General features: G+C 36.3%; 2 protein-coding genes and 1 non-coding gene across 9 annotated transcripts; 2 read left to right on the top strand and 1 right to left on the bottom strand.

Annotated features, from left to right (window-relative positions):
* Positions 1-6,920: 6,920 nt before the first annotated feature.
* Positions 6,921-6,993, bottom strand: TRNAA-AGC (transfer RNA alanine (anticodon AGC)). Its single transcript has one exon. It is a non-coding gene; the product is annotated as a tRNA-Ala (tRNA).
* LOC147552149 (formin-like protein 3) lies at positions 6,930-16,680 on the top strand. 7 transcript variants are annotated; one of them, XR_015238756.1, is made up of 9 exons: positions 7,010-7,192; positions 10,940-11,201; positions 12,197-12,875; positions 12,982-13,588; positions 13,701-13,903; positions 14,605-14,840; positions 14,937-15,805; positions 16,166-16,262; positions 16,385-16,680. XR_015238756.1 is itself a non-coding variant. In XM_086672132.1 (8 exons), exons 2-7 carry the CDS (start codon positions 11,043-11,045, stop codon positions 15,780-15,782), a joined length of 2,730 nt encoding a protein of 909 aa, XP_086528258.1. In that variant the 5' UTR covers positions 6,930-7,192; positions 10,940-11,042; the 3' UTR covers positions 15,783-15,805; positions 16,166-16,680. The 7 variants fall into 7 exon arrangements, 3 of the variants coding, with proteins under 3 accessions (XP_086528258.1, XP_086528257.1, XP_086528259.1); XR_015238755.1 differs by having other exon boundaries at positions 16,166-16,268; XM_086672132.1 differs by having other exon boundaries at positions 6,930-7,192; positions 16,166-16,680.
* Positions 7,182-9,566, top strand: LOC147552150 (pentatricopeptide repeat-containing protein At5g50390, chloroplastic-like). Its single transcript, XM_086672134.1, has one exon. It carries the CDS (start codon positions 7,280-7,282, stop codon positions 9,404-9,406), a length of 2,127 nt encoding a protein of 708 aa, XP_086528260.1. The 5' UTR covers positions 7,182-7,279; the 3' UTR covers positions 9,407-9,566.
* Positions 16,681-16,711: the final 31 nt, after the last annotated feature.

The following is a 16,711-nucleotide window of genomic DNA, read 5'->3' as shown; positions in this document are numbered from 1 at the left end:
ATTGCCACTCTGAAAAATCACGGGATTCTCCACTCCCCGTTTTACTTTCTCTCTCTACTCTTTTACTTTCTCTCTCTAATTCTCTTTCCAGATTCATCTAGAGATTTAACCAATAAATTCCTAATTTCTCCCCTAATTTAACCAATTTCTAACTAATTTAGAATTTTTCTCTCTTCAATGTCAACAAATTCCTCTCTTTTTAAATTTTCTCTTCAATCTCAACAAATATTTCCAGATTGGTTCAAAATTCTTTTTCTTTTCAGATTTGTTTCTTATCTCAAATTTTGAATTTTTTCAGATTGGTTCAAATTCGAATTTTCTTGTACTAGGAATTTTCTTGTGTGCTAGACACTTTTGTACCGAAAATTTTCTTGTTTACCGGAAATTATTTTATTTACTGGGGATTTTCTTGTGTACTACAAACTTTTGTACCGGAAATTTTCTTGTGTACCGAAAATATTTTTATTTACTAGGGATTTTCTTGTATACTATACACTTTTGTACTGGAAATGTTCTTGTTTACCGGGAATTTTTTTATTTACTGGGAATTGTATTGTGTACTAGACACTTTTCGAACTGGGAATTAAATTATGTACCGGGAAATTTTCTTGTGTACCGGAAATTATTTTATTTACTAGGAATTTTCTTGTATACTAGACAATTTTGTACTGGAAATGTTCTTGTTTACCGGGAATTTTTTTATTTACTGGGAATTGTATTGTGTACTATACATTTTTCGAACTGGGAATTAAGTTATGTATCGGGAATTGTTTTGTGTACTACCAATTGCGTTATGTACTAGACATTTTTGTACTAGGAAATTTTCTTGTGTTCTAGAAATTTTATTGTTTACAGAGAAAGTGTAAAATAAAATGAAAGTATTTGAGAAAACAAAGTATTTGATTCAAATGGTAAATTTATGAGAGAAATTAGGGGGGGAGCTAAATCTGAAGAGATAAAGATCTTGGCGGAAATGTGTGGGCGGGATCCCACAATTTCGCCAAATTTTTTGAAAAAAATGGCGCAATAGGAAAAATTTGAGAGATAATGGAGGAGAAAAACTGGGAAATTTTAGAGAGAGAAAGAAACGTAAAGAGGGAAGGAACGAAAGTAGTGACTCTCTTAAGGTTTTAGAGAGAGAAAGAAAACGAGAAGACAGAGTTTGCTGGACGAGATCCCCAAATTCCGGCCGAAAATTTCGAATTTTCAAAAAAAGTTACTTTCCCGCGTTAGATTTTCAGAATTTCCCGTCCAGGGGCAAGAAGGGGAGAAAAAAATAAAAACCAGGAAATAATGAGTTGTCCCTGACATTTGGATCTGCACTCAATATTTTGGCAAGTTTGGATTTTTTTTTTACCCCCCAAAATTTGGACTGTTTACTCAAAAATCCCCTTGGAAATAGGTATTTGATAAGTATCACCTATTTCCATAGGCCAGCACTTTGGGGAAAGCTAAATAGTTTCCGGGGTGTGAAATTTTAAAGAGAATATGAAAAATTTTGAAAAATTTTTGGGGAAACATATTTTATGGAGAATATGTTTCAAAATAAAAATAAAAAACCCTCCGCCTCACCTCACTCTCTCTCCACCTCACTTCTCTCTCTCTCCCTACCCCTCTATTTGTCTTCTCCCTAGAAAGATAAAAAAAAAAAGATCACTCTCTCTCTCTCTAGAAAGTCTGGCGAAGGGAAACCCCTTCGCCGGAGTTTCTAGAGAGAGAGAGTGAATTTTTTCTTTTCTTTTTTTCCAGGTCGCCGGTCGGAAAATGGAGAAGACAGAGAGAGGGGTGGGGGAGAGAGAGAGGTGAGGTGGGGAGAGAGAGAGAGAGAGAGAGGTGAGGTGGAGAGAGAGTGAGGTGGAGAGAGAGTGAGGTGAGGTGGAGGGAGGTGAGGTGGAGGTTTTTATTTCCCTATAACAACTTACAAAATTAAATTGTCAAACAAAATTGACCAATTTTTTATTAAGTCTTCAAACCCAGAAAACTATTTTGCTTTCCCTGATATCAAACACAACCTAAGAGTGATTTTAATTTGTATTTGTGTCTGCTTCCCGTACGTGGTTTATCAACTAAAAATGTCCGTATGAGCTCCCTCACACTCAATTTCCTCCCGCTTTTTTCCAAAAATTTCTTCTTAGCCTTCTCGACTTCGTACTTCTCTTGTGTTTAATATCTTTATTAGAATTTTCTATCTTCTTTTCCATACAAGCTAAGACCTACAAAATTGTTTATAATAGTGCACCTTGCGTATTTTTTTTTATGAAGGCACCTTGCGTATTTGATGTGTTATACCTTCTATGATACTTTTTATTTTTGTTGTGATTTATGTTGGCATTATTGCTTTCTTCTTAGGGAGAATATCCCAATATACATTTGTTTCAATATATCTATTGGCGTATCAAGAATCGAGAAAGAAATTACTCAAGAAAGTTGTCTTTCTCTATTCTTGACACGCCAATGTCTTGATACGTTTCGGATATTTTTTTTTTCTTTTTTGATACGCCAATGTTTTGATACGTCTCGGATTTTTTTAGATTTATATATATATAACAGATGTTATCTAATATATATATATATATATATATATATATATGACAAAGTGGATTTGTGCAGTTACCCAGTTCAATCGTTTGACAAGTGATGAATAGAAAATAGTTATTCATAACACTACCAAAAAAACCTTTCCAACCAAAGTAAGTTTATTTCCCACTAAGTTGGCTAAACAAAATGCAACAATAGGGTTGGTCAGAAGTTTCAACACAATGGAAAAGTAGACTATTGCATCAATTATAGCGGTATGTTCATCTTTATCCTTGTACATTGAAAATTGAATGGAGAATCAAGAAAGTGAATGCATGCAACTAAGTTTAGCAAAATGAAGAAAAGTTGTTTCCTCAAACTGCGCCAATGTCTTGATACGTTTAGCAAAATAGAGAAAAAAATTATTCACGAAGGTCGTCTTAGATTTCTTTCCTTATTTCTTGATACGGCTCGTATTTATTTCTCTATCCTTGATACACCAATGTCTTGATGCATTTCGGATTTCTTTCTCTATTCTTGATACGTCAATGTCTTGATACGCCAATGTCTTGATACGTCGCGGATTTCCTTTTTTTTCTTAATACCAATAATATCTATTGTATATTTCTATACTTGCGAGGAAATCCGGTATGTCGACGATATGTTAATAATGGGTAGCAATTTAGATATGATCAAATCTACGAAGGAAATGCTATCAAAAGTATTTGATATGAAAGATTTAGGTCAAGCAGACTTAATTCTTGGAATCAAGATATGTCGAACTTCTAATGGAATAGTTTTATCTCAATCACATTATATTGAGAAAATTTTAGAGAAATTCAACAAAAATGATAATCAAGTTGTAAGAACTCCAGTAGACCTTAGTCTACATCTAACTAAGAATACGGGTCATAGTACTAACCAATTAGAATATTCTCGGATAATTGGTAGTTTGATGTATCTAATGAATTGTACACGACCTGATATTGCATACTCAGTAAGTAAATTGAGTAGGTTTACGAGCAATCCAAATACAAGTCATTGGAGTGCTCTGATAAGAGTTCTTAGGTATTTAAGATATACTAAGGAGTATGGGTTACATTTTACCAAATACCCTGCAGTTCTTGAAGGGTATACTGATGCAAATTGGATTTCAGATACAAACGATTCTAAATCCACAAGCGGTTATGTTTTTACCATAGGTGGTGCATCAGTTTCATGGAAGTCCTCAAAACAAACTTGCATAGCAAGATCAACCATGGAGTCAGAGTTTATTGCTTTAGACAAAGCTGGAGAAGAAGCTGAATGGCTTCGTAATTTTCTAGAGGATATTCCAATTTGGCCAAAACCGGTGTCTGCTATTAAAATACATTGCGATAGTAAATCGGCAATTGGCAAGGCACATAATAAAATGTATAACGGAAAATCTCGACACATACGTCGAAGACATAATACCGTTAAACATTTGCTCTCAAGTGGAATTATAACAATTGATTATATAAAATCAAAGGATAACCTAGCGGATCCGTTTACAAAGGGGTTATCGAAAGAGCAAATGTACAAGTTATCAAGGGGAATGGGCTTAAAGCCTAAAGTAAATGAGTAGATCGCAATAGAAACCCAACCTAGTTGACTGGAGATCCCAAGATCTAGGTTCAAAAGGGACAACATAAATGTGAAATACTCGCCAGTAACACTGAAAGAGTCATTCTCTTACCCATTCCTAAGTATCAGTGTTGCCTGTCAGGTGATAGGATAAGCGATGCTTTTAATGATGCCTATATTCTTGTGTAAACAAGTGGGGTACGTCAGGGTACTCTTCATAGGACATCACCTATGTGAGTGTAGAACTGATGCCGGTTCTATGAGAATGTCCTAAGGCGGAATTCTCTAAAGCACTCATGAATCCAGGAGTTGTCCAGGGCCGAAAAGGACACAACCAAAGAATCAAATATGTACGGAAGAAGTTGTGTGTTGGCTATTGTATCGACTTACTGCGAAAATTGAATAGTTCAAGACATCATGTTCACTAATCAATTAGTAAGTCCGGTAGTCATACACTAAGGAAGGTTCAAAGCCAAAAGCCACCTCTCCTGATGCAACAACTTCCATATGAACTCTCTTAGTCTGTATGCATTGTCAGTTTGCATAGTCTTCATATAGAATAAATTTTAATTCATGTGGGGGATTGTTGGCAATTTGAACCATTACCTTGGTTGAACTATTGTCTTGGTTGAACAATTGCCTTGGTTGAATTAAAATTAGGAGAGACACATCTCTAGGTTTATGTCTCTCCATGTAGTCACCATCATCTATATATACATAATTCAGATTTCATTTTAGAGATAGAAAAAAATCAATTAGTTTCATTAAGAGTTTGCATTAGAAGTCCAAGGGATCAAGAGAGTTCTCTGCATATTTGGTTCGAAGTTTCTTGAAGAACGAAGTGCTGCGCTTCAAGAAGGTAAGACTGTTTTATCCTGGGAGACGATTCGTATATACAACCCGGCTTAGCACCATTGCGGGACGAATAACGTCTTAAGGAGAGAGTATCCAATACTCGACTCGGTCATAAAACTATTACTTATTCTTTTACTTATTTGCTTCTATAATTTGTCGAGCGGAATCATTATCGAATTGTGTATTCGAGAAGGACAATTAAAACTAATTAGTCCAACAATCTACGTACATTTGATTAGGTTGATTCATTGTTTTGTACTGTGGTGATGGTTTAGACGTTTAGTGACTTGATTTTGATAACTTTTGACTTAATTTGATGGAATTCTATGAAACTATTGCCTAAAGACAGATTTTCATAGTTTTGAAACCCTAAAAATGAATCATGTATCCTAGTGGTATAATTCTTACAAAGTAAGCAAAATTTATGTCTTTGGGTCCTCTTGACCTTTCAGCCATTCTTATATTTCCTGATGCAAGTCTTCTGCAACCATTATGCAAATTGTAACCCAATGTAAATGTGTTTGAAATTGAATGTTATACCCACAATGAAATGCAACCTTTTTGCAACCCATTTAAAGCAAAAAAAAATGTAATGCAACCAACCCATTTTAGGAACTCTTTGCAACCCGTTGAAGACAAATATTTTTAAAATTAACTATTATAACTCCCAATGCGCTGTAACTTTTTTGCAAATTCTTTGCAACCTGTCGTCTAAGACAAATATTTGTTAAAATTAACTATTATAACTCCCAATGCACTGTAACCTGTTCGCAAATTCTTATTCTTTGCAACCCGTTTAATGCAAACAATATTGTCACTCTTAGGGCTTGAAATATCAAATCATTGTTCCATTGAATCTACTATCCATCAACCAATAGATAATCATCGTTATAAGATTAAGAGCACGGTTAGAGATCAATAATAATTTCATCATATCTGAGACAAACCACAGATAGAGTGGAGTAAGGCGAGTAGTACGGTAGGAGGTCAAGTATCTGTATTTTTACATCCCGGTCTCAATTTTCTCTGTCGACTGGTCATGTTTACTCTTTATGTCTATTTCGATTATCGTTCTTTTCATCGTTACAAAGCGTTATATTCCACGGCCTACTTCCATTCAATTTAATCACCTATCCATTTCAGTCTCACCCCTCTTTTATCGGAGTAAGTTTGTGAACATTAATTTGCCAGCTTCTAGCTGCTATCCATTTCAGTCTCACCCCTCTTTTATCGGAGTAAGTTTGTGACACTATATTTCAGACATTAATTTTCAGCTTTGTCACCCACTTTTTGTTTCTTATCTCCCGACTCACTTGTTGTCGATTACTTTTGTCTATCGTTATCGTATTGATTATCCAAATTCTTTAGCATTTTCACTTCCACCCTTATTCGCAATTCAATTGCGATTTTTGTTTGGGTTAGCTTGGTATTTATACTCTTGCTATGACAGCAATCCCAAGGACCAGGCGTCTGTTTCATTTCTTTTCATTAGAACTCGAACGGGTATTGTCTCTTTGTTAAGAAAATTAAGCGGGATAATCCGGAATTATTATTTTTTCCTTCAATGTTACAGAATGTTAGGTACAAGTTTCATCTCTCACTCAACCAGACAGAGAGGTCTAAGATCAAATTGCATACTATTTTTAAGATGAGTTGTCGGACTTGCAAGCAGAATGAAAAATACTCGGCAGGTTGAAGGTATAATATGCATTTCCTCCCTTTCTGTAATTTTGATTTATATTTTGCGTATTGTAAACTGTTTTGAAATTTAGTATATTTTCATTAAAAAAAAAACTCCCAATGCAGATGAGTTGTCGGACTTGCAAGCAGAATGAAAAATACTCTGTAGATTGCATACTATTTTTAAGATGAGTTGTCGGACTTGCAAGCAGAATGAAAAATACTCTGCAGATTGAGACTTAATAAAAAAAAAACAGGAAAAATGGAGATGCGGGGTATCGATCCCCGTACCTCTCGCATGCTAAGCGAGCGCTCTACCATCTGAGCTACATCCCCTCATGCCTTTCAATGTAAACATTGCCTTTGTAATAATGTGAGCAACCAGATCTACTAATCTATATTGACGGAGCTTCCGATGTTGAAAGTTTCTTACACTGAAACCCAGATATGACGAGTGAAGTACTAATACCAAATCTAGCAACTCCTCCTTCAATCTCTTCTTCAAATTTCAATTCTTTCTTGTCTCAAATCAAAGGTACCACCTTCTTCCTCCTCTTTTCTCATCATCATCATAATAATTTATTAAATTTTGTTTCTTCAACTTCTGATTTAACTTAAAAAGATGGAAATCCCACTCTCCAGTTTTCATCACATTTCTCTTGATCAATTTCAAAATGACTATATCTTTCCTGATTGTTTATTAGTTAGTAAAATCTTCAGAAGCAGAAAATTTTCACTTTTTTCTGGGTCTAAAAATTTCTCCCTCAACAGAAGAAAGAATTGGTCTTGTGTTATAAACTGTTCTTCAGTTGAGCAACATGTATTACGACCAAGACCCAAACCTAAACCAAATCAAGATATTCAAAATTTAGAATTAGTGGGTAGTTTAGGAAAAACCCAGATTGAAAAACCCATTTCTGGATTATGTAGTCAGATAGAGAAATTGGTTTTTTACAAGAGGTATGAAGAAGCTCTTGAATTGTTTGAAATTTTAGAATGTGAAGGTGATTATGATGTTAGTAATACTACTTATGATGCACTTATTGATGCTTGTATTGGTTTAAGATCAATTAGAGGAGTCAAAAGGGTATTTAGTTACATGAATGAAAGTGGATTAAATTGGGATCAGTATTTAGGAAATAGGGCATTGTTGATGCATGTTAAATGCGGAATGATGATAGATGCTCGTAGAATGTTCAATGAAATGCCTGAGAGAAATTTGGTTACATGGAATACCATAATATTAGGACTTGTTGATTCAGGGGATTACAAAGAGGCATTTCAGTTGTTCTTATTGATGTGGGAGGAGTTTTCTGATGCGGGTTCTCGTATATTCACTATGATGATCAAAGCTTCGGCTGGTTTAGGACTTGTTTGTGCAGGAAGTCAGTTGCATTCTTGTGTACTGAAAATGGGGATCGATTTGGATATTTTTGTGTCATGTGCTTTAATAGATATGTATAGCAAATGTGGCAGTATCGAAGATGCTCAAACTGTTTTTTATGGAATGCCAGAGAAGACAGTAGTTGGATGGAATACAATTATTGCAGGATATGCACTTAATGGTTATAGTGAAGAAGCTTTAAGTATGTATTATGAGATGAGAGATTCGGGCGTGAAAATGGATAGTTTCACTTACTCCATTATTATTAGAATATGTGCGAGGTTAGCTTCATTAGAACAAGCTAAACAAACTCATGCGTGCTTAGTCCGAAATGGATTCGGTACGGATATGGTGGCTAATACGGCTTTAGTAGATTTTTATAGCAAATGGGGTAGAATCGAAGATGCTAGAAGTGTTTTTGATAAAATGCCAAATAAAAATGTTATTTCTTGGAATGCTTTAATTGATGGATATGGTAACCATGGAAGAGGCATTGAAGCTGTTGAGATGTTCGAAAAGATGCTTCATGAAGGAATTGTCCCTCCAAATCATCTTACTTTCCGTGCTGTTTTATCTGCTTGTAGTAACTCGGGGTTATCAGATAAAGGATGGGAAATTTTCGAATCAATGACTAGGGATTACAAAATTAAACCTCGAGCAATGCATTTTGCTTGTATGATTGGATTGCTAGGGAAAGAAGGACTTCTTGATGAAGCTTTTGCTTTGATAAAAGATGCTCCTTTTAGGGTTACAGAAAACATGTGGGCGGCCTTGTTAACTGCTTCTAGGGTTCATAAAAACTTAGAACTAGCGAAGTTCGCTGCTGAAAAGCTTTACGGTATGGAACCGATTAAGCTTAGTAATTATGTTGTACTTATGAATATATATAACAGTTCAGGAAGATTGAAAGAAGCAGCTGAAGTTATGAACACATTGAGAAGAAGAGGATTAAGAATGGTTCCTGCTTGTAGTTGGATTGAAATCAATAAACAACCTCATTTTTTTGTTTCAGGAGATAAATCCCATACCCAAACAAGAGAAATTTATCAAGAACTAGATCGATTAATGCTTGGGTTAGCTAAATATGGTTATGTTTCTTCCGAAAAATCTTTGCTTTCAGATGTTGATGAACAGGAAGATCGAATCTTGTCTTACCATAGTGAGAAGTTAGCTATTGCTTGTGGAATTATTAACACATCAGATTCAACGTCACTTCAAATAGTTCAGAGTCATCGAATTTGTAACGATTGTCATAATGTGATTAAGTTGATATCATTGGTAACTAAGCGGGAAATTGTCGTGAGGGATGCCAGTCGATTTCATCATTTCAAGGACGGAGCTTGTTCTTGTGGGAATTATTGGTGAACTTCTCCAATTTTGTATGATTTTCGTAATAATGTTTGTATGCATTCTTTGTAGTTGTTTTATGAGTTATTAGTGGAAGGCAGATTTTGTAGCATGAAATATTTGGATATGGACAAATGAAATGTTAGCAATAAAATGATGCCTGCATTTTTAAGGTGAAGTTATTATCTTTTTATTCGAAACCATTAGGAAAGAAAAATGAATAACCTTATGGCAAATATCCTGAACTGGTTTGTCTAAGAAAAATGAATGAAGTCATGGCAAACAAATCTATGGTAATGTTTTAGGATTGTTATGGTTTTGATGTTCATGTGAAAGTTTTTCTCATCTTGCCTATTTTGGGGCAATAAAAAAAAATCCGGGAAATAAAATTTCAAGGGTAGAAAACTAAAATTATTCCCCAAAAGACACTTTCTTTTTTATGTCGCCGCGCCGGTCGGCGAAACTGCCTGAAGTTCTTCATCTTCTCCTCTCTCTCACTCTTGACTCTCTATCTGACCTCTTTTCTTTTTCTTCTCTCTTGCTTGTCTCTCACTTCTTTCTCTCCTTTTTTTCTTCTCTCTCTCCATTGCTCTCTGCCTCTTCATTTCTCTAAGTTTCGACGAAGGTGGGGTTCCTTCGTTTTGTTTTCCAGACGAGGCAGTCTGGTTCTACCACCAGACGAAGCTTCGTCTCGTAGAACCAGACAACATCATCTAGAAAATCGAACGAGAATTCTGGCGAATGGGTCCTCCCCCTCTCCAAAACATAGGTGAGAGAAGAAGAGGGGGATAGTGAGAGAAGAAGAAATGGACCCAATGACATCTCCTTTGGTAACTAGATCCGAGTCGGCCAACTAGTCTACATTTACGATTTTTGGAGCTTAAACATATAGATGAAATTCGAAATAAAATACTTTGATTTCGATAAAATATATTGTTGTAATAGTCTTTATTTTACTCTTAACAATCTAAAATCAAATGGCTCATTTGGTCTTTATATTATTAGCCCAATTCAAAATATAAAAAGGTAAACAAACATTTGAACTAATGATCGCCCTTAGATCATCCATCATCAGCAAACTATTAACAACATCAAGAATCTTTAGAGAGAGAAAGCTAGAGAGAGAGGGGAATGGAATGGACCTTCTTCGTCAACACCAACGAGAGAAAATGCTCCCGTCACGTCTCCTTGTTCACATCATCGAATAATCAAAAGGATTCTTCAACGATCAGATAACAGAATATTTCAGATTATTAAATCTCTCTCTCTCTCTCTCTCTCTCTCTGAAACTAACTACATTACCACGTCATGATTAACATCATCGTCATCGTAATTTAATAAATCTATTATGATTTCGCCGTCGATCATCATCAGAACAGAAATTTCGATAAGAATCGGTTGAATAATCGTTTAAGTTAACCGGAAGAAATTTCGATAAGAATCGGTTGAATAAACGTGAATTTAGATTTCAAGGATCAAGAAAGCAAAGCTGATTGATTTGCGATGACAACTTGAACATTGAGCGACATTGTTTTCATCTGCTTGTTCTAGGGCTTTTGCTGACCGAGGTTGATTGGGGGAAAACTAACTGCACATTTCGGTTGGTAGATAGATTTCGATGAGATGAAAAGGAAGATAATATTGTCATTGAAAAATGATAATTCAAGAACAGATGGATGTGAAAAAATTCAGTTTTGTTTTAGTTCTTGTGATTTTGGTTTCTGCTTTGACAACAAGGAGTTCGGGAGGTAGGAGTGGAGCAGAGGACGCCATAGATATCAATGAAGCTTCTTTACAGATAGATGAAGTCATGGTAAGAGACTTTCACCGCCTTTAACTTTCTGCTCTTATCTATCACTTGAATGAAATTTACAACTTTTAGGGTTTTTTTTAGGAAAACAGAACACATTCCTTTGTAGGATTCATTGTTTGTTTCATATATTGTGCTAAAAACTAGTATTGAACTAGGCTTGTTTCTGAACATTGTCTTTTCCTTGATCCATAATATTCAATTTATTCAACACCCGTTTCTGTTTCATAACATTCTAGGGACAAGTATATCAGGCTGCTTTTTTCAGAATAGAGTTTAGGGATCGATAAGAAATAACGATTTACTAGTAGCAAGTAAATGATGAAAACAAATTGTAGTTGAGAACAAATCAATACGAGTACGTTAACTAACTTAAAAATGTCTCAGCGGACTGAATTTTCTTATGAATCTTTTGACCACCTATTAAAATTAGTGTATCATGAGTAGTTTGTTCTTATGATTTTTACTTGAGATCATAAGAGTGAGTACCTAAGAAGGAAGTCATGAAATATAGAAAAAGACCCTAACAATTTTTTCGTGTCCGAAGTAAGATTATGATTTTAGACTGCTTACACTTGGCACATGAAGAAGATCCAATTGGCATCATCCGTATGAGATCTTGTAAGTTAGAGTACATACTACAATTTATTCTATGTTCGGAATGGTAATATTCCATGCAAATTATATGTTGTATTTTGGAAGGCAAACAATCATGCTATATTCAAACTAAAGAACGTATTCTTGATCGAAGTAGTAGCTTATTGATATTTCGCTGTAGCAGAGTCTCATGGGAGGCTCTCATATGAACATTGTATTTTCTGTTCTTCTTGTAGAGCCTTGTAGTCAGCTATGCTATGTTATCCCGACAATTTCGGCAGTAAAATTTCGTACTCTATAGTTCCCTCTTGTTAAATTACTCAAATTGTTCAAAAGAAAATAGTCTTCGTATTTTTGTATGTTATACCAGTGTGTATCTAATTGAAAATTCTTATTTGCAGGTAGAGAAGTTGTTGATTAATTGTAGGTTGCATTTGATGCACATGCAAGAAGCAGTTGAAAATTTCAACTTTTGTCTTCCGGATGAATTGGACATTGGTTCCAAGACTAGCGGCTCGACTGAACAAGTATCAGCAATGCAGAAACTACAGAAAGCTATCAATCACCTGCCTCCTCAAATGAAGCAAACTCTTTTCAAGTGTTTAAAAAAGCACAATCTTGGATATCATGTATCTGCTGAAGAGGATAACTCGAAGAGTTGGTACATTGAATACCTTAAATCTGTTCTCAAATGGCCTGCTGCTTCCAGACGTTACTTGGCTGCTGACTCGTTTGAGAAAGCAGCTGGAGCTCATCCTCCTCCTCCTGCTCGAGCCATTCATCCGCCACACAATAAGATTCCAATTAAACCACTCTCCCCACCAAACAAGCAACCTCCAGCTATCTATCAGAACAAGAATGAAGAATCAAGCATGAAACATTCTCATGAGAAGCCACATAAACATGGTCATGCATCAAAAAAGAAGAATAAACAGACATCAGTTGCCGTTGCTGTTTCTGTTACTGCAGCAGTAACGTTTAGCTTTGCTTCATTACTGTTTTGTTGTTATCAGAAATGTAGAAAGAGAGGTTCGGGAAATGGATCAAAGGATGAGAGCCCTCTTCTGACCTTAAGTTTGAGTGAGTTATCTGCTGGTATTTGTCAATGGGAGTATGAGACTACTTTTAGTTCCCCACAGTTAATTCTTAAAAAAAATCTATATTCATCAGTCTTTCACATTTACAGGTTCCTCGCAGAAGTCTTCTTCTTTATCAAGTCCTATTAAGAAGGCGAAGTTGGGAAATCTATCTTACAGTAACCCAAACCGAAGTGAAAGGCCTTCATCTTGGGATAGCAGCTTCTCAGCAGAATCTGATATACTTAATTACTCACCTACCGACTCTCCATTATCAGGACCTACTTCAGGTAATGCTGGGCCTGCACTTGGATCGCCTTTTCCTCCCCTGAAGCCTCCTCCTGGGAGGACTATTCTAACTGGGAGCCCTCCACGACCTCCCCCCGGAAAAGCAGTTCCGACCCCTCCAGCGAAGGGTGTCCCTTCCCCTCTTGGGCCACAGCCTCCTAAACCACCACCATCGGCACCTCTGCCCCCTGGACCTCCACCTCCACCACCTAAAGCTGCTGGTAGCAAGCCTGGTCCTCGTGCACCACCTCCTCCAAAGAGTAATGCACCATCTATCAAGAACAAAGTTCCTCAACCTCCTCCACAACGTGGTACAGAGGATGAAACTGATGCTCCAAAAACTAAGCTAAAACCGTTCTTCTGGGACAAAGTTCTCGCGAGCCCGGATCATTCGATGGTTTGGCATCAGATTAATTCAGGGTCATTTCAGTAAGGCTATGTATCTTTCTCAAGATCTTCTTGATCCAATTCATTCTTTTTATGAAGAAAATTATGATAAGTTGTTAGATGCACTAAATGCAGTTTATTCTGAATGATACAGGTTTAATGAAGAGATGATAGAAAGCCTCTTTGGGTGCAGTGCTGCCGAGAAGAACAAAAATGAACGCAAAAAGGAGCTGGCATCCCGAGATCCTTCGATGCAATTTATCCAGATTATTGAAGCTAAGAAGGCCCAAAATTTATCAATTCTTCTTCGAGCACTGAATGTAACAACTATAGAAGTTCACGATGCACTTAATGAAGGTGATAGTCTCTTCTTTTTAACTAGTCAGTACTTGCAGTATGAAGAATGAAAAATCACCTTATAAGAGTTACAATGATCATGTATAGAAGAATACTAAAATTATGAAATGTTGTCAATTTTTGAAATTTCAAAATTCTACGGGAGATATGCCTTCAATTTCTTATCTGATTGAACTTAGATCACTTCGCGGTATGTCCTGCTGATCAATCGTAGTTAGCAGCCACCTGTCTTCTCTCCAGACTCAGTATATACAACAGCCGTTAGCCTCTCTTGGTTCCATCTTGTTCATTTATGAAGATAGAATATAATTGGCTATAATTTCCGTACAGAATCACAAGGTATACTTACAAGGATTTGTCCTTCTGTTGCTCTCCTTCTTTGCTTCGCAGAATATAAATACAGCCAGCCCATGATAAATGAAAATAAACTGATATTTTACAAGTTATGCTTTCGTGATATCTGAACGACATTTCCATGTAAAGATCATTCCCTTCACGAGTACGTTCGCCTACTCCGCCAAATACGGATACCCCTCCATGAGCTTTGATCCACTGTAGCTACCTTAGACAAAATTTTACTAAAAAGGAATATCCCGCCATTGTTTCACTGTTAGATCTGGTAGTCATAGTCCTTTGGTTGTTATTATTTGTTTTATTCGGGTTGCAATCCATCTCTTTATCTTCCAATTTTACAAAATCAGGGAGTGGGCTTCCCGTGGAGCTTCTCCAAACCCTGTTGAAGATGGCACCAACATCAGATGAAGAACTGAAGCTCAGACTTTTTAGTGGTGATCTTTCCCAACTAGGGCCTGCCGAGCGGTTCCTAAAAGTCTTGGTAGACATTCCTTTTGCTTTTAAGCGACTGGAATCGTTACTTCTAATGAGTTCCCTTCAGGAGGAAGTCTCGGGTATCAAAGAGTCTTTGGAAACTTTAGAGGTAATCCTATAATCTCTTACCAATATATATTCTCTTCAGCAATAGTCCCAAAAATAGTTTCTTTCTAACCCTGATTGATCCTATCATACTTGGCAGATAGCTTGTACAGAACTTCGAAATAGTAGACTGTTCCTCAAACTCTTAGAAGCTGTTTTGAAAACTGGCAACCGCATGAATGACGGAACCTTCCGAGGTCGTGCAACCGCCTTCAAGCTTGACACTCTCCTGAAACTCTCTGATGTGAAAGGAACTGACGGCAAAACCACACTCTTGCACTTTGTTGTACAAGAAATTATCCGCTCCGAAGGGGCTAGGGCTATTCGATTATCAAGAGAAAGTCTAAGTTTTTCTAGTGTGAAATCAGAAGACCTTATGGAAGATGTTTCCCCCGTTTCAGTAGAACAACACCGAAGTCGTGGTCTTCAGGTTGTTTCAAGTTTATCTGGTGAGCTCGAGAACGTAAAAAAGGCAGCATTATTAGATGCTGATGGCATAACAAATACTGTTTCTACACTTGGAAATGCCTTGTTAAGAAGCAGGGACTTTCTGAATAAAGAACTGAAGGGTCTAAACGAGGAATCTGGATTTTTTCGAAAGCTAACAAATTTTGTAGACTTTGCTGAGAGTGAAATCTCATTGCTCTTAGAAGAAGAAAAAAGAGTAATGGCCTTGGTGAAAAGTACTGCAGATTACTTCCATGGAAATGCAGGAAAAGATGAGGGCTTAAGGTTGTTTCTTATTGTTCGAGACTTCTTAATAATGTTAGATAAGGCATGCAAAGAAGTAAGAGAGTCGGCGAATAGACCAGCAAGACCCCTCGGTTTGCTACAAAATAAGGATACTCCAACTCCAAGATTGCCTCCTTCTCCAGATTTACAGCAACGATTTTTTCCAGCAAATATGGAAAGGCGAATGGATAGTTCAAGTTCCGATGACGACTGATTCCCATCAACCATCACCTGTTGGTACGTCAGTGCTCCGTTTGCTTCAAATTGTTTTCTTTTTTGTGGATACTGACCTAAAAATAGCCCAACTTACTGCATATCACTTTAAACTAAATTTAGCGACCTACGTGAGCTGGTCTGAGGATTGAATGATTGATATTCTCTTTGAATGTATAATCACTTAGAATATCATACAGTCCAAAAAAAAAATCACTTCTTGAAAATCTTCAACTTGTTAAAAACATCACAAGTTACAGATCACAAGAACGTGTTTTATTTGGTTTAAAATGTATGGTGGAAATTAGTACCTTGTGTTTTCCTTCGCCTAAAAGAGAATTGGAATCAAGATATTATTATCTCTTATTATTCTCTTTCTGACAGTTTATGCACGTGGTTCTGGTAATATAGATTGCGCAAAATCGTGCGCGATGCTAGCTACAAAGAACGACGACTCTCTGTGCAGCTTGTTCCGAAAGAGGTTCATGTAAATTCTTCCATTCCATATTTTCAACCCTGATGGTTTTTGTAAAATCATGAAAATTAACTTTTTGTAGATTATTGTTTCTGAATGAGGGGATGATGAACTCACTATATATATAGGGTTCAGTAGCGAGTGAAACGGTTCCGTGAAGCGAAAACCACCACCTTACCAGATGAAATCATCAAACACATTGTGTTTTGCCATCAGCCCTGGCTGGAGGGGACAAACCACTGAGTACCATCAAGAAAAATTTGGTAAATATGATTCTTTTTTGTCCATCAGTTGTAAAGCTAAGTTTAGAATTAGAATTTGTATCATTTTTTCGTTCTTTCTTTTTTGACGTGTCTTTGGAACTAAAATATAGGAATCATGATAACTCTTATATCTATTTTCCTCTGTTAGCACACACACAAAATGAGTTGCTTTAATGTCATAGAAAAGTAGGT

Source organism: Eschscholzia californica, unplaced genomic scaffold (assembly GCF_041429995.1).
Source record: "Eschscholzia californica isolate CP2 unplaced genomic scaffold, dmEscCali1.0.p SCAF_3, whole genome shotgun sequence".
Classification (NCBI taxonomy): Eukaryota; Viridiplantae; Streptophyta; class Magnoliopsida; order Ranunculales; family Papaveraceae; genus Eschscholzia; species Eschscholzia californica.
This window is presented reverse-complemented; position numbering and strand designations above follow the sequence as displayed.

Bases quoted from the DNA above. Each gene is read 5' to 3' on its own strand.
- LOC147552150 (XM_086672134.1), top strand. From the start codon at position 7,280: ATGGAAATCCCACTCTCCAGTTTTCATCACATTTCTCTTGATCAATTT.
- LOC147552149 (XM_086672132.1), top strand. From the start codon at position 11,043: ATGATAATTCAAGAACAGATGGATGTGAAAAAATTCAGTTTTGTTTTA. The intron at 11,202-12,196 runs GTAAGAGACTTT...TCTTATTTGCAG, and splicing joins TACAGATAGATGAAGTCATG to GTAGAGAAGTTGTTGATTAA. The intron at 12,876-12,981 runs GTGAGTTATCTG...TCACATTTACAG, and splicing joins TCTTCTGACCTTAAGTTTGA to GTTCCTCGCAGAAGTCTTCT.